The sequence below is a fragment of the Corythoichthys intestinalis genome, chromosome 8 (assembly GCF_030265065.1).
Source record: "Corythoichthys intestinalis isolate RoL2023-P3 chromosome 8, ASM3026506v1, whole genome shotgun sequence".
Taxonomy (NCBI): domain Eukaryota; kingdom Metazoa; phylum Chordata; class Actinopteri; order Syngnathiformes; family Syngnathidae; genus Corythoichthys; species Corythoichthys intestinalis.
In genome coordinates this window covers 45,154,990-45,177,678 of record NC_080402.1, presented here as the reverse complement: position 1 = coordinate 45,177,678, position 22,689 = coordinate 45,154,990, and the positions used below count along the sequence as shown (strand labels likewise).

The 22,689-nt window shown below is 41.6% G+C and overlaps 1 protein-coding gene across 8 annotated transcripts in view; it reads right to left on the bottom strand.

Annotated features, from left to right (window-relative positions):
* Nucleotides 1-215: 215 nt before the first annotated feature.
* LOC130920350 (collagen alpha-1(XI) chain-like) overlaps nt 216-22,689 on the bottom strand; it is a 65,934-nt gene continuing 43,460 nt past the window's right edge. For 4 of the 8 annotated variants that reach the window (XM_057843503.1, XM_057843505.1, XM_057843506.1 and 1 more), the window contains 46 exons: nt 18,251-18,304; nt 18,129-18,173; nt 18,006-18,059; nt 17,896-17,940; nt 17,764-17,817; nt 17,527-17,571; nt 17,392-17,445; nt 16,958-17,002; nt 16,713-16,874; nt 15,827-15,880; nt 15,699-15,752; nt 15,576-15,620; nt 14,076-14,129; nt 13,946-13,990; nt 13,800-13,853; nt 13,371-13,424; nt 13,214-13,267; nt 8,739-8,846; nt 8,571-8,660; nt 8,441-8,494; nt 7,828-7,935; nt 7,648-7,755; nt 7,330-7,383; nt 7,195-7,248; nt 6,993-7,100; nt 6,868-6,921; nt 6,745-6,798; nt 6,620-6,673; nt 6,399-6,452; nt 6,205-6,312; nt 6,064-6,117; nt 5,936-5,989; nt 5,786-5,839; nt 5,041-5,094; nt 4,849-4,956; nt 4,717-4,770; nt 4,598-4,651; nt 4,416-4,523; nt 3,943-3,996; nt 3,831-3,866; nt 3,707-3,760; nt 3,324-3,639; nt 2,089-2,201; nt 1,942-2,010; nt 1,443-1,676; nt 216-1,162 (listed from right to left, as the gene is read on the bottom strand). In XM_057843503.1, coding sequence (XP_057699486.1) covers nt 1,016-1,162; nt 1,443-1,676; nt 1,942-2,010; nt 2,089-2,201; nt 3,324-3,639; nt 3,707-3,760; nt 3,831-3,866; nt 3,943-3,996; nt 4,416-4,523; nt 4,598-4,651; nt 4,717-4,770; nt 4,849-4,956; nt 5,041-5,094; nt 5,786-5,839; nt 5,936-5,989; nt 6,064-6,117; nt 6,205-6,312; nt 6,399-6,452; nt 6,620-6,673; nt 6,745-6,798; nt 6,868-6,921; nt 6,993-7,100; nt 7,195-7,248; nt 7,330-7,383; nt 7,648-7,755; nt 7,828-7,935; nt 8,441-8,494; nt 8,571-8,660; nt 8,739-8,846; nt 13,214-13,267; nt 13,371-13,424; nt 13,800-13,853; nt 13,946-13,990; nt 14,076-14,129; nt 15,576-15,620; nt 15,699-15,752; nt 15,827-15,880; nt 16,713-16,874; nt 16,958-17,002; nt 17,392-17,445; nt 17,527-17,571; nt 17,764-17,817; nt 17,896-17,940; nt 18,006-18,059; nt 18,129-18,173; nt 18,251-18,304 — 3,543 coding nt within the window. In that variant the 3' untranslated portion in view covers nt 216-1,015. Of the gene's footprint in view, nt 1,163-1,442; nt 1,677-1,941; nt 2,011-2,088; nt 2,202-3,323; nt 3,640-3,706; nt 3,761-3,830; nt 3,867-3,942; nt 3,997-4,415; nt 4,524-4,597; nt 4,652-4,716; nt 4,771-4,848; nt 4,957-5,040; nt 5,095-5,785; nt 5,840-5,935; nt 5,990-6,063; nt 6,135-6,204; nt 6,313-6,398; nt 6,453-6,619; nt 6,674-6,744; nt 6,799-6,867; nt 6,922-6,992; nt 7,101-7,194; nt 7,249-7,329; nt 7,384-7,647; nt 7,756-7,827; nt 7,936-8,440; nt 8,495-8,570; nt 8,661-8,738; nt 8,847-13,213; nt 13,268-13,370; nt 13,425-13,799; nt 13,854-13,945; nt 13,991-14,075; nt 14,130-15,575; nt 15,621-15,698; nt 15,753-15,826; nt 15,881-16,712; nt 16,875-16,957; nt 17,003-17,391; nt 17,446-17,526; nt 17,572-17,763; nt 17,818-17,895; nt 17,941-18,005; nt 18,060-18,128; nt 18,174-18,250; nt 18,305-22,689 lie in introns of those variants that run through there. The other 4 variants (XM_057843508.1, XM_057843509.1, XM_057843507.1 and 1 more) reach the window with 3 other exon arrangements.

Sequence of the window (22,689 nt, the reverse complement as noted above, 5' to 3'; positions counted from 1 at the left end):
TTAAATGGCATATGGTTTTGTCAGCCTTTTGAAATAACAGTAAAATGTACAGGCAGTGGTGCATTTCCTCCTCGGGAACATGCATATTGTAAAAAATGCACCCTCGTTATAGCATTGTCAAAAATTTCAAAACGGCTCTTCTTTTTCTGGTAAAAAAACGAGTCAAGTTGAGTAAAAAAAAGTGCTGTTGGAATGTGTGTGTGTGTTTCAGTAGTTATAAAATGTAGACCTGTTAAAGAAGGAAAATAACATGCAAATAAAAATACTATAAAACAGGGAAGATATTTAATATTTTAATGTACATTATGTACGTACTTCTTTGTTATTAAGTCACTTTCCCATACAAAAAATGTGAATCTTTTCAATATATAAAAACACAAACAATGCACTGCCCTAATTTCCCTTTATAGACAATAGCACCATGGTGACATCACAACAACACACTTAAGCATAACAACAAGGCTAAAAACGAATAAACAACAGCAATGAGGTTTTTGGTAAATTTGGGTCAAAATGCAACCATTCAAGTGTTTTTGCATTTTTGTGTACTGGCAACTATTAAAACAGTGCAGCAGTGTGTAACGGCAACCGTCAGTAATCATCCATTCATTTTTTAAAATAATATTTGATCTCCTTGTGGTTGGGAGCACAGCTTAGCATGTTATGGGGTACGCCCTGGACTGATCGCCAGACATTTGCAGGGAGACAAAAACAAATCATTTACACTCTTGGAAAATTTAGAGTCTTCAATAAACCTACCCTGCATGTTTTTGAATGTGGGAGGAAGCAATAGAAAACCCAATGAAGTATGGGAAAAACATGCAAACTCCACACAGGAAGGCATGCTAACCACTAGGCTAGCATGCAACCTATTCAGTAAGAAAAACGACATAAATATGACAAGGCACCTTTTCAAAGTCTTGGAAGTAGTTTGTTTTTCTTTTCCCTGCATACTAAAAGAGTCAGTCAGTTTTGCTCTTTTTGTTTTTGTCCCTTTCCATCCTGTCCGGAAACTTTAACCGCCAAAGCAAACCGTTCCGACCTGGAAGCCGAACTTCTGGCCTGGGTTGCCAAAGTCGCTCACGGCCACGTCGATCACCGGCAGCGTGAGTGAGTGTGGGGCGTCCATTTCTAACAACGTCCTCTCTTGCCCCGAGCGCGTCTAGTACAGAACAAGAACAATGAAAACAATGTTTGTATTTTGAGACATCAATCAGTTGGAGTAAAAGATGCTCAGATTCTATTTGGTGGTGACAAGGATGGATAGGATCAATCATGAGTCGCTCCGAGGAAAGCACAGACAGGGAAAAAAATCGAATTGGACATAAATCCAATAAAAGAAAAAGGTAGTCAAGGACATAGTGATTAGAAGATGAAGCTGCTATCAAATTAATGTGACATGCAAGTGCAAAGAACAGTATAGTAACACATTTCCCACTCACCTGACAGCCATCATAGAGTGCACGGATGTAGTTCGTGTTTTCATGCGTCAGCTCTTCGCCATCACCGCCGCGAAAGCGTAACGCTAACTGGTGGCCGCCATTGGCACTATTCAGCCAGGCGGCCGAATTAAGGCAGTGGTAGGTGAACGTCTGCCTGACCGTCACACTAACCAGCTTGAGGAAGTTCATCTGCACCACGTGAACTGGAGCGCCATCCGCACCGGTGTACGAGAACTGGAGTAAAATAGGGAGCAGTATGTTTTCAAGCCGAAGCCGTAGGGGCAGCAGAACCCTTGAATTTACATGGAAACTGCTTGACGAAGCTAGAAATTGCTAGACTGACATTCTGCCATTGCTGGTGCTCGACGTCCAATAAAAGTTCATTTGCCCTCTCCAAGTCAAAAAGGATTGGACGTCTAGCATCGGCAATGGCACTAGAAAATTAGTATTCACAGCCAGTCCTCTTATTTTAAATGAATCTACATGCATCACTGTGTACCTCTTTGCCTTTCCGGAATTTACTGTACCAGGTGCCGGGCTTTTCCCCTTTCCACCCGGCCAGCTTTACCTGATGGTAAACACAAAGTCCAATGAAAATGTCAGACTTTTGAAGATACTTAGTTTTTTGTGGCGATTTCAAACTGACCGACTGAAACTTCTTGTCTGGATAGAGGCATGTCTCGCCCTGAGCGGTAAAGTTGCAAAACACCTTGAAGGAGTCTCGGTGGCAGCCTTGGTTGGGGTCAATCCAATAATCCCCTGGAGGAACAGATACATTTTCACCAAGGTTCTGTAAGGTTCAGCTGTAGTACGGTTCAATACACTATTCTCAGACAGGCTTGTGTTCTCCTCAAGAGTAATTAATGTAAGTGCAATGGAGTAATGCAAACTGAAAGATATTTGCAGACCGTGTAAAATTGACAATTTTTCATGTGACAGCCTCTCTGCATCCCACATCAAAGCAAAGTGGTGAGTGACCAGGTTTGCAAAAAAAACAAAGTGCATACTTTCTTGGAAACAAAGTCAAATGTAATCAGGCAAGTCTAGTCATGTTCCTGTTCCCTGCCTTCGTGTTTCTGTCAGTTTTGTTTTTATTCCCTTAATTTCTTTGAAAGGGCATTCCTTGGCACAGCCTCCATCAAACAACTACTTACAATGGCAATCAATTGGGTTTTTAAGCCTTGCGAAAGCAGAACAATGCCAGACTATTGTCATTACTTGCCTTTTTTTCCCATTCCTGAGAATGCATCTTGTTCTTTGTGGCTTCTGCATTTTTGACTTTGATTCTATGGGTTTAGTAGTCATTACCATTCATTTGTTTGTCTTGTCTGGTGTGCAATTTAATTATTTTGTCTCTTCGCCTTGTGTTACCTGCTAAGAAATGCAGCAAATGGTTCCTGTACCAGCAAAACAGGTACTAAAATGAGACAAATTCAGCAAGGTTCATCTAGATTTGTTGTGTTAGGGTACTGGTCTTGCTGTTACTAGAAGGTAGTACAATATTTCTTAGCAAGGTTGTCCAGTAAGCTTTTTTTTTTGTTTGTTTGTTTTTTTGTTTTTTTTTTGACTATTTCTCAGTTGACATCTGTCTTCACTTGAACTCTTTAAACTTTATTGTGTGTTATTTCTCTTATTTGCATTGACCTTTACTCATTATAAATTTTCATTAGGTATGTTAGTTTTGTTCATGTTTGTTTGATTGCTTTGTTTTTGGCAGTACCATGTCATGTTAAGTCAAGCAGTAAATGAATTCCTAAATTCCCAAAGTTTTAAAACTGGAGAACCAAGTCTGACTCGAGTCAAGACATGTGCCTCAAAACCAAACGCTCTGCTTTTTACTGGGCCTAGACTGGTTGATGAACAAAAGGTATATTAAGGTACCATTCGGAAGTTCTGGACTGAGTAGCCAGAGCTCCTTGCAGGACCGAGCGGGGCTGTGGTAGGTTCCCTGTGGAGTGCGCAGGCCCTCAACATCCACTTTCATGGATGACAGCGAAGCAAACACCTCCTCCATGCCTTGGCCCTCATTCTTTTCGTTAGTCCATGTGTCTGACTTGGCCTGATCCCCCTGAATCCACTCCTCGTCCTCCTTGCCGCCATCCACCATCTCGTCCTCCCCTTCCAGAACCACACCATCCAGATTGTGGGTTCGCCTTTGTCGCCCTCGTTCCCACATTGGGGAGCTCGCTGGCAGTCCCTAAGTGATTTTACATTTTCACATCTCAAAGTCTTAATAGAGGCAATATTTTTTGGGAAGTACTTACAGGGGGTCCTGGAGGTCCTGCGGGTCCAGTGTCTCCTGGGGATCCAGCTGGACCCTAAATTCACACATAGCTGTTAGTTAAGTGCAGGTTTTGATGGCACGGTTACATTAGTAAAGATGCTTACCGGATTTCCTTTAGAGCCCTTTATACCGATAGCGCCCTGCAAAGGAAAAAATATAAAGAGGCTTGTCCTAAAACTGTGTCCTAACATGTATTATCGAAAGAACTGTACTCACAGATAGACCTGTAACACCAGGCGGGCCAACAGGACCTGCTAGGCCAACAGGACCCTGGGATTAAGCACAAAAGGCATAGAATAGTCAGTTACCATCAAGTAACTTTAAGAATGTAAAATAACACCAAACCAAGACCAGTTGCTTAGCTCAAGACATAACTAAGAGTTTTGAGAACAAGTAAAGACTAATAATGAGAAGACCTCTCAAGACCAAGACTTTAAGAAGTTTATACAAAGCATGTAGAATCTAGGATTTGCAGCCATACTGGCCCAATCTGGCTGTCAAGGACACTTTAACTTTCATGACATTAAACATTGACATTCTAATAACTCTAAAGAAATGTAATCAATCGTAACTGGACTTATCTAGTTCTATTGGGTATTCCTATCCACATTGACTTCAGTCAGAATCGAGTCAATGCCCAGTGAGGGAATGACCTGAATGGATAAAAATATTCATAACTATTCTAGTACCTCATCTCCTTTTGGACCTGGTAGTCCCTGGCTTCCCGGCAGCCCTCGGTCTCCCTTTTCCCCGATGTCTCCTGGGGGCCCGATCAAACCTATGAGACCCCCATGCCCCTACACAGGTGGCACAGGTCCAGTTGAGTTCCCATGGATTTTTTATGGATGTGTGCGATTAAACGTGAACCCACCTTGTCTCCGATTTTTCCATGGTCTCCCTTTAGTCCGACTAACCCTGGTGGACCCTGAGAGACAATACAGTATTGTAATGTGAGTGGTACTCTAATACGAGCGGTTTAAACACTCTTACCATTGGACCGGGTGGTCCTGTCTGGCCTGATGGCCCATTTAAGCCTTGCTCACCCTTGGTTGGAAACCCAAAAAAATATTCATTAACTTAACAATGCACAAATATACAGTATGTCTTGATCAGTTGACATACAGGAGGACCAGGAATCCCTCGAAGACCCTGTGGGCCAGCCTTGCCGGCCTGCCCCTGACGACCCACTGGCCCTGTTTTTCCAATTGGACCCTCAAATCCAGGAGCACCCTAAAATGATAACATTGCAGTACCACTTTAAGAAGATCTGAACTTTCCTAAGTCAAGATTCAAGAGATATTTTTTGGCGCTTACTTTGGCTCCTTTCCGGCCTTCCTTTCCGTCTTTCCCAGCTTTCCCCAGATGACCCTGGAGAGGGACATTTTAGAAGCTGTGACATCCCATTGAGGCTAGAATTTTGAAAATTCAAGACTAAGTCCAGACCAAGGATGGACAAACCGGTTCTCAGGGGCCGCAGTGGGTCTTGGTGTTTGTTACAACTAATCCAGCACAGGCAGTTTAACCAATGAGGGGTCCGGGGAAACAAGAAGCACGTGACTGCAATCAACTGATTGGTGAAAAAGTGTCCTCTTGATAGGTTGCAACGAAAACCCGCTCTCACTGCGGCCCTTTGTGGAATAGTTTGCCCAACCCTGATCTATACCATTATTTCAAGGAGTTAACACGAGGTCCAAAAAATTCTCAAGAAGAGACCAATACATAGTGAAAGCCAGGACTCAGACTTGGAAAATTACGACAAAGTCAAGAAGAGGAGTTTGACAAGTTAGAAAGAAGTCACGACCAAGACTTTGGAAAGTTGGGACAAGCAAAATGACGACTTGGAGGAATTTGTCAAATGTCAAGATGAATACTTCAAGGAGTTGAGGTTAACACCAACACTTTTGATTAAGAACTAAGCCAGGAATATAATGTGTTAAGTTAGGTGGAATTTAAGTTTGGGGATTTAAGGACAAGTCAAGACCAAGTCCCAAAAAATTTATCTAATTTTGCCATTTTTGGCTCTCATAAATTTGGGGGTGGGACAAAAAAATACACCAACCCTTCGACCCGGAGGTCCTGGTGGTCCTGGTTCTCCCGCTGCTCCTGGTGGTCCCTGTGGAGAATGGAGAAAAAGGTAATACAATTAGCAAACCTTTTGTTACAGTATATACTGTATGTGTGAGTATATACTTGTATGATTTGCACTCACAGATTTTCCAGGCTCTCCGGTATCTCCTTTAGACCCAGGAAGGCCATCAAAACCCTGATAGAAAACCAGACATCTTGATATCTTGACATCATTAGATTTAACAGACATAGAAATGAGGTTATACTCACATTGGGTCCAGCCTCCCCTTGCTGACCAATGTCCCCAGTGAGACCAATAGAACCCTGAGACCAGACCAGTCCTATTATAACATGTGTTGATGGTAAATAAATTTCCCGAATTGTTGTTGAGGGGTTAGGAGTGTCACTTACCGCATTGCCCTTGGCTCCGTCCTCCCCTGGAGTGCCTCGAGAACCTGGAGGACCAGCTGCTCCGGGAGCACCAGCATCTCCTTTCTCGCCTTGGTCACCCGTCTCACCCTAAAGTGGCAGAGAAGAAAGAGAAAGGGTAGCGAGAAGTCAAAAGACATTTATAAGAAAGTTGGGAAAGAAAATAATGAACTCACTATCTTTCCTGAAAAGCCAACTGGGCCAGGATCACCAGATTCACCATCCTCTCCCTGAGTGAGAAAGAAGAATGAAGGGATACAGGGTTTTGACAAAAGATTGACATGTAGACCAATCAAACGTAAGAGTCTAACCAACCCATCACTGGCACTTCATGTAATGACTGACACGCAAACCAGCCAAAGACAATGCAGGGTTTATGACCCTTCAAAATGATTACCTTTTCTCCAACCACACCAGGCTGTCCGACCATACCCGGCCGACCCACCGGCCCCTGTGTAAGACATAAAACGAATGAGAACCCTATAATCTAGACAACACTGAAACAAGTTAGACCTACGGTACCTGTCCACCGATTGGTCCTTGAGAACCGATGGGTCCTTGTTGCCCAGGTGGACCCTGTAAAATTAGACCTCAAATAAATAGTACATTTATATGATGCAGAAAGAAAAAGGTCTGCCAGCTCACCATCAGTCCAGAATGTCCGCTCTCGCCTTTTTCACCAGGAAGACCGGGCATTCCCTTGAAATCAAACACACATCAAAGCATCTGTCGTTTCAACGCTGTGTCCAGATTGGCTGTGCCACTCTCACCTGTAATCCGATTGGTCCTCTCAAACCCTTAAAACCACGAAGTCCCTCATCTCCTTTGGGTCCGTACATTCCCTGCTGTCCCCGGGGCCCTACCTCCCCGTCTTGACCCTGGAACACACAAGATGATGAAGGGGTATCTCTACAAATGTTAGTTTTTCACTGTTATCTATCTGATATTTCTGATCAAAACAAGCTGACTCACAGGAAGTCCTGGTTGCCCAAGGGGCCCCTGAGTACCGGTCGGTCCTTGGGGTCCCTGCAGAGGGAAAAATACAGTCAGACAATCAGAGGTGGAACGTTTATGACGGTAATGTTGAGTGTTAAGATTCAGACTTACAGCTTCGCCTTTATCGCCTTTACTTCCTTTCTGACCTGGTCCTCCTTGCTCCCCCTGTAGACATGCAAACATATTAATACATGTTATTTACAGTAGCACAAAAACAAAATGCTCCTTTAATATTGTTATTGAATGATATTTCAGTGCGGCTTCAGAATGGTTAGTGGAGAGCTTAATCGGAGCCGTAACACAGGTGGAACTGCCTGTGTGTCGTTTTCTGGGCGGTAGGAGTGAGTCGGGTGTTCAACTTCACACCTCAGTGTTTTCACACAGTTGTCAAAGTTTAGCTCATTTTGAAGTCACTCGTTTAAAAATGACCTTATCTCCATCATCTCCTGCAGGTCCTAGAGGACCTGTAGCTCCAAGCATGCCCACTGGTCCCTGTTCTCCATCCTGACCAACGGGTCCAATTGGACCTTTCTCACCCTACGACAAACACATACACAGAGTAAGCACCGCAGTAAAAATGTTTCTAGGCTATTAGAATATACATCTTACAGGCTCGCCCTTCTCTCCCGTTGCTCCTGGCCCTCCAATAGGTCCGGCTCGGCCTGGCTGTCCGATGGCTCCAGCTGGCCCGGGGGGGCCTCTCTCGGCGCCCGGCCCCTACACAAACAGGAACATTTATTTTACTTTGAATTGTTGTTCATATTTAACATGATTTGTAACATGGAATGAAAATCCAGATTATTCATAGATGAAAAAAAAACAAGACAATGTTAATATTTTAATTACAAAATAATATTTCCCATTATGATTATTTACAATTAATTCTAGTTTTAAGATTGACTGAACCAGCTCAGGGTGTCCTGTGTCTGCCGCCAAAAATCAGATGGCATAGACTTTAGCACTTTGCCACAACCCTTGTGCGGATTATCTATATAGATGAAACTGGTTTACAAACGGAATACAGGTGCATTTTATTCAAACAATTTCAGGATGAAAAAGACATCCCAAACCCAGCAAAAAGTAAGTAAACTGATTGATGCAAAATGTTTGCAGAAGAGAGGACTTGATCTTATAAATGCATGGGAGCCCAAATCGGAAAACAGTTTGGTGGCATGACATGTTGGCCCTACGTTGTCCATCCCTAATTTAGAGGGTAACTCACAATAGCACCTGGTGCTCCAGAGGGTCCTGCACTTCCTTTTAGACCAGGAGGCCCCTAAGAATATAAAAAACCATTTCAATGTACAGGTACGCAGTTGAAAAAAGTATTCAATGTGAGTTATTTGTGTTACCACAACGCCTGGTGCGCCTCTGATACCCCTAAATCCTTTCAGTCCTGGGGGTCCATTCTTCCCCACTGTTCCAGGTAATCCAGGATCACCCTGAGGAAAAAAACAAACCAACGCAAAATGACTTTGCAATTATGACTTTGACGTGTGTCAGGGGTTTCCTAGACCAACCTTTCCACCTTCTTTCCCAGCTGAACCAGGTAAACCATGTTCTCCGGGTACACCCGGTGAACCCGGGTGCCCTCTGTCCCCTGTGGGGCCAGGCTCTCCTGATTTTCCCTGTAATTCAAACACAAAAAGGACCGTTTTAAAAACAAATGAAACATCAAAGCTGAAAATTGATGTTTTTTTGGGGGGTCTACTATGCTACTGTATTGCAATATAGTGATTCCGCGCTACTTCGCGCTTCAAACTTTGCACCCTCAGTCAATCGCTGACTTTTTTTCAACTAAAAATAATAATAATAATAATAAAGATGAGCTGTCCCCAGCTGATCACTCTCTCACGCTCACTCCCTTCCCCGCTTCCTCTCCCTCCTCTTTGTTCGTCAGGCAGTGCAAGTGCACTGGAGTTGCTTATTAAAGTTAACGATGATTGACAGAGGTTTGTGTTTCCTCTTGTCAGAGTAACAAACTTCAAAAGTGCCGCATGTGTCAATTATCGTTTAACTTGTGAAACAGTTGCTGTGGCAACTCATTGTGTGTGTATGGAAGTGCTCTCAGCAGCGTGAACGGATTTGAGTGGACTTACTCAATGAAGCATTTAATAAAGCCAAGCATTTTTGTACTACTTTATTCTTGTTTAAAAATAATTTGGTGGGACAGTAACATGTTTAAAACCTATCATAACTATTACATTTGAAGTGCTTAAAAAACATTTGATCAAATATATACAGTGCCTTGCAAAAGTATTCGGCCCCCTTGAACCTTGCAACCTTTCGCCACATTTCAGGCTTCAAACATAAAGATATAAAATTTTAATTTTTTGTCAAGAATCAACAACAAGTGAGACACATTCGTGAAGTGGAACAAAATTTATTGGATAATTTAAACTTTTTTAACAAATAAAAAACTGAAAAGTGGGGCGTGCAATATTATTCGGCCCCCTTGCGTTAATACTTTGTGGCGCCACCTTTTGCTCCAATTACAGCTGCAAGTCGCTTGGGGTATGTTTCTATCAGTTTTGCACATCGAGAGACTGACATTCTTGCCCATTCTTCCTTGCAAAACAGCTCGAGCTCAGTGAGGTTGGATGGAGAGTGTTTGTGAACAGCAGTCTTCAGCTCTTTCCACAGATTCTCGATTGGATTCAGGTCTGGACTTTGACTTGGCCATTCTAACACCTGGATACGTTTATTTTTTAACCATTCCATTGTAGATTTGGCTTTATGTTTTGGATCATTGTCCTGTTGGAAGATAAATCTCCGTCCCAGTCTCAGGTCTTGTGCAGATACCAACAGGTTTTCTTCCAGAATGTTCCTGTATTTGGCTGCATCCATCTTCCCGTCAATTTTAATCATCTTCCCTGTCCCTGCTGAAGAAAAGCAGGCCCAAACCATGATGCTGCCACCACCATGTTTGACAGTGTGGATGGTGTGTTCAGGGTGATGAGCTGTGTTGCTTTTACGCCAAACATATCGTTTTGCATTGTGGCCAAAAAGTTCAATTTTGGTTTCATCTGACCAGAGCACCTTCTTCCACATGTTTGGTGTGTCTCCCAGGTGGCTTGTGGCAAACTTTAAACGAGACTTTTTATGGATATCTTTGAGAAATGGCTTTCTTCTTGCCACTCTTCCATAAAGGCCAGATTTGTGCAGTGTTGTCCTATGGACAGACTCTCCCACCTCAGCTGTAGATCTCTGCAGTTCATCCAGAGTGATCATGGGCCTCTTGGCTGCATCTCTGATCAGTTTTCTCCTTGTTTGAGAAGAAAGTTTGGAAGGACGGCCGGGTCTTGGTAGATTTGCAGTGGTCTGATGCTCCTTCCATTTCAATATGATGGCTTGCACAGTGCTCCTTGAGATGTTTAAAGCTTGGAAAATCTTTTTGTATCCAAATCCAGCTTTAAACTTCTCCACAACAGTATCTCGGACCTGCCTGGTGTGTTCCTTGGTTTTCATAATGCTCTCTGCACTTTAAACAGAACCCTGAGACTATCACAGACAGGTGCATTTATACGGAGACTTGATTACACACATTTGGATTCTATTTATCATCATCGGTCATTTAGGACAACATTGGATCATTCAGAGATCCTCACTGAACTTCTGGAGTGAGTTTGCTGCACTGAAAGTAAAGGGGCCGAATAATATTGCACGCCCCACTTTTCAGTTTTTTATTTGTTAAAAAAGTTTAAATTATCCAATAAATGTTGTTCCACTTCACGATTGTGTCCCACTTGTTGTTGATTCTTGACAAAAAAATTAAATTTCATATTTTTATGTTTGAAGCCTGAAATGTGGCGAAAGGTTGCAAGATTCAAGGGGGCCGAATACTTTTGCAAGGCACTGTATATGGCGGAAAACACAGACAAGATTGAAAAAGTAGTTTCTTCTCTTGCACCTCTTTTTAAATAAAATGCTGTATTTTAAGCCAAAACAACTGTTCTGTTTGATAGAACAATATGTCTATATGTTGCCATATCAGTTTCATGGCGCACCAAGCCCCCAAATTATTTTTAATTTTTCCATTTTTCCCCCGTTTACAGACACCGCACAACTGCTTTTGTTTCAACCCAGCCATAAAAACAAGGTAAGTATTTATTATTCAAAATGTCTATCATTTTTAGCTTAGAATCATTAATTAATGTCTTATATATAGTTTATAAAAACACTTTATGAAATTATTCACTCGAATATTTTAAACTTTTAAACAAATTACGTCACAATGAAAAAAATACTGTCTATAATTAGGTTACGGATATCTACCTCATAACTATCGCTTAATCGTTTTTTTTTTTTTTTTTTACTGTCGGATTTTCCCCGATATTTTAGATGATAAATAATCAATCCAAACAAAGAAAAATTGAAAAAAAATGTTTAAAAGGGTAAATATTTGAAAAAGAAAATCTCGAAAATCTTGGCCATTCCTTGATGTCTGCGATTTCTCATTCCGACCTTTGTTATATTACCGTGTTTAACCCATAAAATCCCCAAAAAGTCTGGTTTGGCCATTCACAGCTGTGTCTTGACACTCAGTGAGACATGCTAGACGGTGTTTTTGGATCGAAACAAGGTAAGTACGCAATAATATTTCTTTAAAATCATGGTGTCTTTAATTTTGCTCTCTCATGCCCTCACCTTGACTTAGGGTGTAGGGGTAATTTTTTTTTTTTTTAAATGCCCTCTTGTTAAAAAAACCTTCTTGCCCCAGAAAATTGAGACTTTAAGCTTTCCAACGATGTATCACACTGGCATATAGGACAATTTTGAAATTTGGCTAAATTGGGGATGTAGGAGCGGAATTTCAAGTCATCTGAATGTTTTCTGCCATATACTTCTTCTTCTTTTTTTTTTTTTTATTTACTTTGGGGAAAATGTGAAAAATATGTCTTATATGTATCTTGTTCCAATGCTAAATCTGAATAAATACCTTGAACACATACAAAAAAAAAGATTTTTGTTTTTTTTTTGTTTGTTTTTTTGAGAGGGTAGGAGTGGTGCTATACTTTGTGTTTTTTTTAACTTATCGCGGTGGGTTCTGGTCCCCATTAACCGTGAAAAACAAGGGATCCCTGCATTGTTCATTGTGCTGGTACCTGGTGAAAACCACTGTTCTAAATGTGTATTTAAGCTCACTGATTCAGTCTTTGTGGCGTCATTGTTGTTGTCACATGCTGCACCTGTCCTAGCTGGTAAGGGTCTTTGTTCTTAATTTGGGTTTTGATACCTTGCCTTTTGCTTCCCACCTGAGGTAATTTTTTGTATTTTGTTTTTGTTTGTATGTTTTGAAAGTTAAACATTTTGAATACCACAACTCTGCATATCTTCCCTGCTTCAATACACTTGGGTCTACCCCTCCTTGCTCCTCACTTGCTCACCCGCCTCGGACTTCACAGATAAGCAAAAATGGTCACAATACATACTGTGTGACCAAAACAAAACACATATTTTTTAAGTGCAATAAGCGTAGTGCATAATAAGGTACGATGAGATGCATCAGAACATAAAGTAAAACCACCATTGAAAACATGCTGTAGTATAGGCTGTTTTTTAAAAACATGTTTTTAAATGTTAAACTCATGTCTCTTCACCCTTATAAACAAAAACAAATTGTTGCATGCTTTCTTTCCCTTGCTGCCAAATTGGACACGTTTCAAGTGGACTTTCAGATTTATGCAATTGATTCTTCTTGACAAGTATTCCACTCTCACTACAAGGCACTTGCACTTATCTGCGGCAGATGATTGAAAAAGGAGGTAGATGGTAAAATTCGTAATGGGAGTTAGTCAAAGCCTTGGACTTAGATAAAAATATCCGACTACCTGTTCAATCTTAGCCATCGGACCTTACTATGGGTCCTGTCATTGTAGACATGTATGCTCAGTGTCATGTTGATCAATAAAACTGGTGTCAGGACAAATTTTTATTCTAAATTTTCCGCATGTTACTACAGAGGGTTTTTTTGGTCCATATGTTCAAAATTCACCTGTGGCCCCACCACACCAGAGGGTCCTGGGGGTCCTGTCTTCCCTTGGAATCCCTACCGTGAAAAAAAATAAAATAAAAAAAATGAAACGGTCAGTAAAGGCACCCATGCTGCTTCACGAGCTAATCAATAGGAAGAGTTAAAGTTGTTAATTTACCGGTTCACCTCGCTGACCCGGATGCCCCGGAAGGCCATCTTTTCCGCCTGGGCCCTGTATAATTTGCGGGGGTAAAAGTGGTCTTCAAATCATGTGAAATACATACAATTTGAAACCCAACTAAATCTTTTAAAATGAGTGCGTTATTTTTTGTTTGTTTTACAACCACAAAAGATCCATGGAATAAAGATTCTAGCTGGATAGTCCATAGACTTCATAATATATTATACTGTATATTATGAAGTCTATGTCTATATCTGAAGTATGCTCAGCAAACACCTTCTGTTTCTGTCAGGTATCATCGAAGGTCAAATAGTTTTACTTTCTTGTAATTTTATCATTGTTGGGTCAACAACTTTTTAATTTTGTGAAGTTAAAATAGTTAAGAAATAATGTTATTTCATATGTCTAAGTATGTGGTAAACTCACAATTGCTCCTTTGGGTCCTGGCTCTCCACTCCTTCCTTGTGGTCCTTGTGGTCCCTTTCAAAATGCATATCAAACCATTAATATTTCATGTAAGCTGTTCTGACTATGAATCCATTAAGCCATTCCAATGAATCCATGTCGCTCACTCTTTCGCCAGTTGATCCTTGGGAGCCGTCATGCCCAGAGGCACCCTGGTTAAAAATGAAACTCATCAGAAGAGAACTAAAGCAAGTACGTAGCTAAGTTGCACACCACAACAGAGGCGAGTCAGCGGACCTTTTCTCCAGGTTTCCCTGTGGGTCCTTTTGCTCCTCTTCCTCCCCGTGAACCCTGACGTGACACATCAAGAGTTATTTTTTGCATTTTAGCAATTGAAATTATTATTAATTTGTCTGGGGAGGTTTTTTCCCCCCCCAACAAATGACAATACTTTTTGGACTATATATTACACTGGAGTACAGTATAAGTCACATTTTTAGGGCAAACTGTACTTTATCAGAGACAAAGATAAAATATTATACATTATAGTCATAACAGTAAACTGTCAAACAACAGGCTAAATTCCAGTAGGTGTCTGTTAATGTAGTAACACATCAATTATTCAGAAAACTATAACCTTTACAAAACAACATATAATTTACAGTGTATTGTTTACCACAAACTCGCTCTCACTCCAAATCACCACTAAATTAATTAAAGTCTTCCTGGATATAAGTCACAGGCCCAGCCAAACTATATACAATGTATCACAAAAGTGAGTACACCCTCGCACTTCTGCAGATATTCAAGTATATCTTTTCATGGGACAACACTGACAAAATGACACTTTGACACTATGAAAAGTTGTCCGTGTGCAGATTATATAATAGAGTTAATTTATTTTCCCCTCAAAATAACTCAAAATATGGCCATTAACATCTAAACCCCTGGCAACACAAGTTGAGTACTGCTTGTCATTTTCCCTCCAAAATGTCATGTGACTCGTTACAGGAGTGCTGTCAGCAGAGGTGGGGGGGTCAGCCTGTTAGTGCTCAGACCATACGCCACACTCTACATCAAATTGGTTTGCATGGCTGTCACCCAGGAAGAAGCCTCTTCTGAAGACCGTACACAAGAAAGCCGCCCGTCTCATCAGACCATAGGACGTGGTTCGGTAATTGATGTGCTTTGTTGACATGTCATCAGCAAACTGTTTGCGGGCTTTCTTGTATACGGTCTTCAGAAGAGGCTTCCTCCGGGGGTGACAGCCATGCACACCAATTTGATGTAGAGTGCGGCGTAAGCCGTACTCAATTTGGACTTTTAGGGATGTACATTTTTTCATAGGTGTGTACTCACTTTGTTGCCAGGGGTTTAAATATTAATGGCTATATTTTGAGTTTTTTGAGGGGAAAATAAATGAACTCTATTATATAAGCTGCACACAGACTACTTTTCATTGGGTCAAAGTGTCATTTTGTCAGTGTTGTCCCATGAAAAGATATACTTAAATATCTGCAGAAATGCCAGGGGTGTACTCCCTTTTGTGATACACTGTAAAAGTGTGATTTATTGTCATCAAAATACGGTTTATTTTATCACTGTGAGCCTTGGTGACGATAGGCAGTACAAAGAATAAGTGAATGATTGTAAGCAGTACTGTAAACCATTGTAGGAGGCACCCAAAGTGTTACATTGAGGTCCTCTCTGACCATATATTTAAAAACAAAAAACAAAGTCCAGGTGTATCTAGTAAAGTGTCCAGCAAGAGGAAATGTTGGGTGGTAGTGCACTTACGTTTGGACCCCTTTGTCCTGCACCTCCTGGTTGTCCTGCAGGACCCTGCGCTCATAATTGGGGGTGTTTTTGTTAGGTAAGTATAAAAATTTCTGTTGTCCAAAAGCCAGTTTTGAAACTCACTTTTTTGCCTTTCTCTCCGGGAGCTCCCATTCCTCCAGGAAATCCATCAGAACCCTTCGACAAGAGGTTTAATCAACCAAAAACTGGAACATATTTAGTGTGTGTTATCGTATTATTAATGATATTACCTTTGGGCCAAGTCGTCCAGGATATCCTGGCAATCCGGGTATTCCTAGTTTTCCCTGAAAAACAAAAAAATATGTATAGTAGATTGCTGCAGCTGTGGTTGCACTTTAAGTGCTATTTCAATAACATTAAATTGAGTTCAGGAGCATGAACAGATGCTTATTAGATTATCAATTAATTTCAACGAGGGAATTCTTATTTGATGCATAGCAAACTGAGTCATGAGCTTTGTCATTTAATTCAAATCAAACTCGCAAGTCAAGCTATCACTAAATACTCAATAACCTCAGATAACTATTGCTAATAGCGAGGGAAGAAGTAATAGATTCAATTTGTTTATCATCCAGCCTTACTTTCTTAGGGGCCGTTTACATGGTGACACTCCGAGAATATGACACATTTGATGTTTACATTTACATGGTTCCGTCTCTATTTGAACGATGTCGCAATTCATCATAATTCAGCATCATTTATTCAATAGTATTCATGTCAAGCCCTAGGAGTTTCACAAGGCAACAGCTAATGATGCTCTTTCTTTGACAACTACCTCCTCAGCCCGGAAGACAACATACCTATGCACTCGAAGCAATGGCGTCCACGTGTCGCGAACATTTAAAACATATTTCAATTAAAAATATGATGAAAACAATAAATTAAAGCTGACGTTCCGCTATGTTTGCTGTTTTGAATGTTTAGTAGCAGCAACTTCGCATGCCCAAAGTGACGTGAGCAAGTACTGACGTCATCGGAGTGAGAGCGTTCCATTCATATGGTTGCGTCTTCGCCTTCCGTTTTCGCCGAGTAAAGGCGAGGCAATTCCCCAACAATCGTTGCGTTTTGGTGTCGCTTGTCACCATGTAAACGGCGTCTTAGTATTTTACGCTGTACCTTCTCTCCAGGTATGCCCGCGGGTCCCGGTTCTCCCAGAGGTCCCGTCTGCCCTTTGGCTCCTTCCGGTCCATCTTCACCACGTACTCCCGTGGCGCCGTCCTCGCCTCCGTCACCTTTGCCGCCCATCTCGCCCTTGGCTCCAGGTAACCCGTCCTCACCCTGAAGCCGATGAGGAAGAAGATTCTTAGCAAGGAAGACGACTTTTGAAGGGAGAGTGTAGGTGCTGTGGAAGGCGCTTATACCTTCTCGCCTTTACTGCCTTTCAGTCCTCTGATGCCATCTGCTCCCTGGCGACACAGTAGTTTAACATTTGGATTTGAAGTAGCACATTCAAGCTAAGGCTCATAATGGCAATTCCTCTCAAATATGAACCTGTCCTAGGTGGTTCTGGAAAAATGACTAACAAAATCAAAAAAGTCATGTTCGAAAAGACACATGAAGTCTGCAATGTCGGTCTAAACCTGCCATTTTTCACCTTACCCATATCATACCCTTATCTGAACTGGCTGCCCCCTTCTTATCCTTCGGTTACCAGGTGCCCCCCCTTATCAAGTGGTGTCCTCTGGTAAGACTAGCCATATGGCGATATCACCGCAAGTAAAGTACTCTGAATAAGTAAACAAGGTGTGTTCTTTTGCTTTCCTGTATGGAAATGAAGAGATGAAAAAACTTTAACCTTTACTCCTCGTTGTCCAGGGTATCCAACAGGCCCCTGCACTCCCATGGGACCCTGGAAGCAAAAATGACTTTTTTTTAGTATAACATTTACTTACCTGAACAATGACAAAGTAGACTAATGACTTCTTCATACCGGTAAACCTTTTTCACCAGGAGTACCTTCCCGTCCGGGATGACCCTTTTGGCAAGAAAATATGTTAATCCTGCCGCTAATATGATGCTAATGTTGTTCATGGAGGGGAAAGTTACTATTTCCACCAGGGAGCATATGAAAATCTTTGTCCATATCTTATGAGGACAATGTGTCAAAGTCTTTACATGCCAGGACTTGGTGGAAAGGTGACTTATTTTTCCCTTTATGAGGGCTTACTGGAGGGCCGTCGTTTCCAGGTAAACCCTGCATCCCTTTCTTCCCTTGTGGCCCCTGTCGAAAAAAAAACGAATAAAAGTTGACATTCTTCTTCACCATAAACCCGGGCAATCATCATTTTCTCTATTTTACCTTCTCTCCAGGTAGTCCGACTAATCCCTGAGGACCAGGAAAGCCCTGAGGGAGACACACTAGATATTTTTTACTTTCCAAGGTGAGCCTTATATTTAAAATGCCTTTACCTGAATTCCAGGACTGCCTTGCTGTCCTGGTGCTCCAATGTCTCCAAGGAGCCCCTTAACACACACAAGACACACAAAATCATGGCTTGAGATCAAGCTAAAAAAATGACTCAAACTACTCACAATGTTGCCCTTTGAACCTTGAGCACCATCGATTCCCCGAATGCCCTTTGAGAAGAGAGACAGGTATTTAACTGTGTGTGTGTGTGGGGGGGGGGCTGCAGGTGCGTGTGCATCACACTCACTGACTGTCCTGCGGGTCCAGGACGACCTCGGGGGCCATTCATTCCTCTTGAGCCCTGTAACATGCACCATTTCAACATTTGTTGACTTCTAATGTATAGAGAGCTGTGTCAGCTTGTATTAAAGATAGCAAATACAGATACTAGCGTAAAAAAGAGCCTTGTAAAATTAGAAGAACTGATTCAAATCCTGCTAAACAAAAAACAAACAAACAAACAAAAACAGACAGAATCGGAAATGTCCACCCAAGTCCTGCCAAAAATACAATATACCGGTAACACCCAGTATTACACAATAAAACTAAAAGATATAACAGAGTGGACTCGGGATACCTATCTATGGTGCCATCTTTGGACCGTACCACTCCTCGGTCCTGCTGTCAACCACAGTACAGCACGCACCGCCTTATGAGCACGGCTCTCTGGGGATGCTCCAACATTATTTCAATATAAAGTGATCTCTCATTTTTTGCAGTTAATGGGGACCAGAACCCACTGCAATAAGTGAAAACTGCGAAGTAGCGCCCACCCCTCCACAAATTTTTTAGTCCAATGAAATGTGTGCTTGTGTGTGTGTGTTCAATATAAGACATGTTTTTTCACTTTTTTCCCCAAAGAATAATTTTAAAAAAAACTTTAAATAGTTTTTAAGCATTTCAAATGTAACTAGGCCTGCAAGCAGGACTGAACGGGCCCTCGCAATCTAGCGCAACTCGGACGTCACGCAACTCGGACAGTGTGCAGGTCAGGGTGGTGGCAGATCGTCCTCTCTAATCATCTCATTAGAACCTAACATGCGCGAAAGTTGCCTCTTTACATTCACACACCTAAGAGATAAAAACCCCTATTGGACAGAGGACTACAAAAAAGGAGCGAATAAAGGGTCATCACAGCAACAGACAGAGACATGTGGACATGGGCCGTAAAATAAGTATTTTAAAAGGTCTTGAAACTACAATGACCAACCTGAAAAGAACTGGACATATATTTTAAAAAATGAGTGACTTTCTATTGCCACTAGTTGGCGCTGTAGGGTTGATGCAAATGACCCCTACAGGACCCTTCAGACTATGACTCAACAAGCACGATATGTTTGGCGCAGATATGTTGTAGAAGTTATGACTGTTCAAAACTTGTGGTGAGACGAAATGGCTTCAGTCATTTTTACTTCTCCTGTTGGACCCTTCTGCTTCAACCAAACCTCAGTATTTTTCATCAGGCACCTGAACACATGTCTTCAGGCTCCCCTGATGCAGGTTTGAGGTGAATAGATTTTTTTTTCCTTGGAGGAGGAGCCTGTTTCGTAAAAAAGGCATTTCCTGTTCCCACTAGGGGGCGCTAGGCCTAATGAGTAATATTTCAATGCACTCGTGTTCAGGGTGGGATCCCGCACATACATGCCAGATATGAAAAAGATTGAACGTTGTTTCAAGGAGCTATTAGTCCTTTACTGAATTTGTCATTTTGCCGAAAAAATGGCCGACTTTGGCACCACGCCCAGGTCAGACCCATGAATGAAAACACACCATTTTGAAAAGTTTAGATTTCATAGGTCTCCTGAATTGTCTAACCAATTTTGAAGATGATCCAATTGATTCCCTCTGTGACAAGGTCTCAAATGTGCACCCTGTTAATTGATAAAAATTTCACATCCGATCCAAAATACCCGATTTCCTGTTGGGTTTGGAATATGGGTGCAAGAGACTTTTTGGAGCAGTTTTGCACAAGGTATCGACTCCCCAAATTTCATTGCTCTACGTTAAAAAAACCTAATAGGAAACGCCTTTTTGAAAAATTCAAGGGGGCGCCACTGAGCCATTTTGTTACATTTTTTTGTAACGTTGAGAGATTATCGAAATCCACACAAAGCCGCATGTATGTGCAAAATTTGGTGAGTTTTCGTGCATGTCCAGGCCTCCAAATGTAAACTGTACTAGAAATGGACAGAAATTTCACATTTGATCCAAAATACCCGATTTTCTGTTGGATTTGGAATATGGGTGCAAGAGGCTTTTTTGAGCAGTTAGGCATAAGGTATCTACTTCCCAAATTTCCTTGCTCTATGTTGAAAAAACCCAACAGGAAAGGCCTTTTTTAAAACTTCTTTCTGTCGCCACTAGTTGGCACTGTAGAGTTGATGCAAATGACCCCTACAAGAACCTTCAGGGTATGACTCTCAACAAACACGGAAAGTTTGGCGCAGATATGTTGCATATCTGCCGAGTTATGACTGTTCAAAGTTTTTGGCGAGACAAATTGTTGACGGTCATTTTCACTTCCAGTTTGGACCTCTCCGCTTCAACGAAACCTCAATATTTTTCATCAGGCACCTGAACACATGTCTTGAGGCTCCCCTGAAACAGGTTTGAGGTCAATAGATTTTTTTCCCTTGGAGGAGGAGCCTGTCTCGTAAAGAAGGCCATTTCCTGTTTCCACTAGGGGCGCCAGGCCTAATGGGTAATATTTCAATGCAGTCGTGTTCAGGCTGGGATATCTCATAAACATGCTAAAAATGAAAAAGATTGAACGTTGGATCACGGAGTTTTTAATCATTTTCTGAATTTGGTATTTTGCCTAAAAATGGCCGACTTTGGGACCACGCCCAGGCCAGACCCTTGAATGAAAACACACCATTTTGAAAACTTAAGATCTCATAGGTCTCCTGAATAGTCTGACCAATTTTGAAGACGATCCAACTTTATCCTTCAGCGACAAGGTCTCAAATGTAAATCGATAAAATTTCGCATTTGACCCAAAATTTCCAGCTTCCTGTTGGGTTTGGAATATGGGTGCAAGAGACTTTTTGGAGCAGTTTTGTACAATGTATCGACTCACTAAATTTCATTGTTCTACGTTGAAAAAACCTAATAGGAGAGGCCTTTTTGAAAATTTCAAGGGGGCGCCACTGAGCCATTTTGTTAAATTTTTTTGTAGATTATCAAAATTTACGCAAAGTTGAATGTATGTGCAAATTTTGGTGAGTTTTCGTGCATGTTCAAGCCTCCAAACGTAAACTCCAACTGTGAACCGAAAAAATTTCACATTCGATCCAAAATACCCGATTTCCTGTTGGATTTGGAATATGGGTGCAAGAGGCTTTTTTGAACAGTTAGGCATAAGGTATCTACTCCCCAAATTTCATTGCTCTACGTTGAAAACCTGAGAGGAGAGGCCTTTTTGAAAATTTTAAGGGTCAAGGGGGCGCCACTGAGCCATTTTTTGACATTTTTTCAAAACGACGCAAGATTATCGAAATTTACGCGAATCTGCACGTATGTGCAAATTTTGGTGACTTTTCGTGCATGTTCAGGCCTCCAAATTGGCCATTTTCATTTGCCATGAAGAAAGAAGAATAATAATAATAATAACTAGGCCTGCAAGCAGGACTGAACGGGCCCTCGCAATCTAGCGCAACTCGGACGTCACGCAACTCGGACTGTGTGCAGGTCAGGGTGGTGGCAGATCCTCCTCTCTAATCATCTCATTAGAACCTAACATGCTCGAAAGTCGCCTATATACAATCCCACACCCAAGAGATAAAAACCCCTATTGGAGAGAGTACTACAAAAAAGGAGCCACTACTGAGCTGTGCAGCCAAGCCCTTATTCAAAACCCAAAATTAATCTTCTAAGTGGGCCAATTCGACCAAGTGTGCCAAATATTGTGGCTCTATAAGCTGCCTGAGTCTCTGGAAAAAAATATTTCCTTTAAATGGCGAACAAAGGGTCGTCACGGCAACAGACAGAGACACTTGGACATGGGCCGTAAATAAGTATTTTAATAGCTGTTGAAACTACAATGACCAACCTGAAAAGAACTGAACATGTATTGGAAAAACGAGTGACTTTCAATTGCCACTAGTTGGCGCTGTAGGTTTGATGCAAATGACCCCTACAAGGCCCTTCAGGGTATGACTCTCAACAAGCACGGGAAGTTTGGCGCAGATATGTTGTATATCTGCCGAGTTATGACTGTTCAAAGTTTTTGGAGAGAAAAATTGTTGACAGTCATTTTCACTTTCCTGTTTGGACCCCTCCGCTTCAACGAAACTTCAATATTTTTCATCAGGCACCTGAAGACAGGTCTTAAGGTTTCCCTTATGCAGGTTTGAGGTAGATTGATTTTTTTCCCTTGGAGGAGGAGTGTGTCCCGTAAAAAAGGGCATTTCCTGTTCCCACTAGGAGGCGCCAGGCACAAATGGTAAAATTTCAATCCAGTCGTGCTCAGGCTTGTATACCTCACACACAGGCCAGATTTAAAATAGATTGAACGTTGTATGAGGGAGTTATCAGTCATTTTCCGAATTCGGTGTTTTGGCGAAAAAATGGCCGACTTTGGCACCCCGGCCAGGTCAGACCCGTGAATGAAAACACACCATTTTGATAACTTAAGATTTCATATGCCTCATGAACAGTCTCGCCAATTTTGAGAATGATCAAACT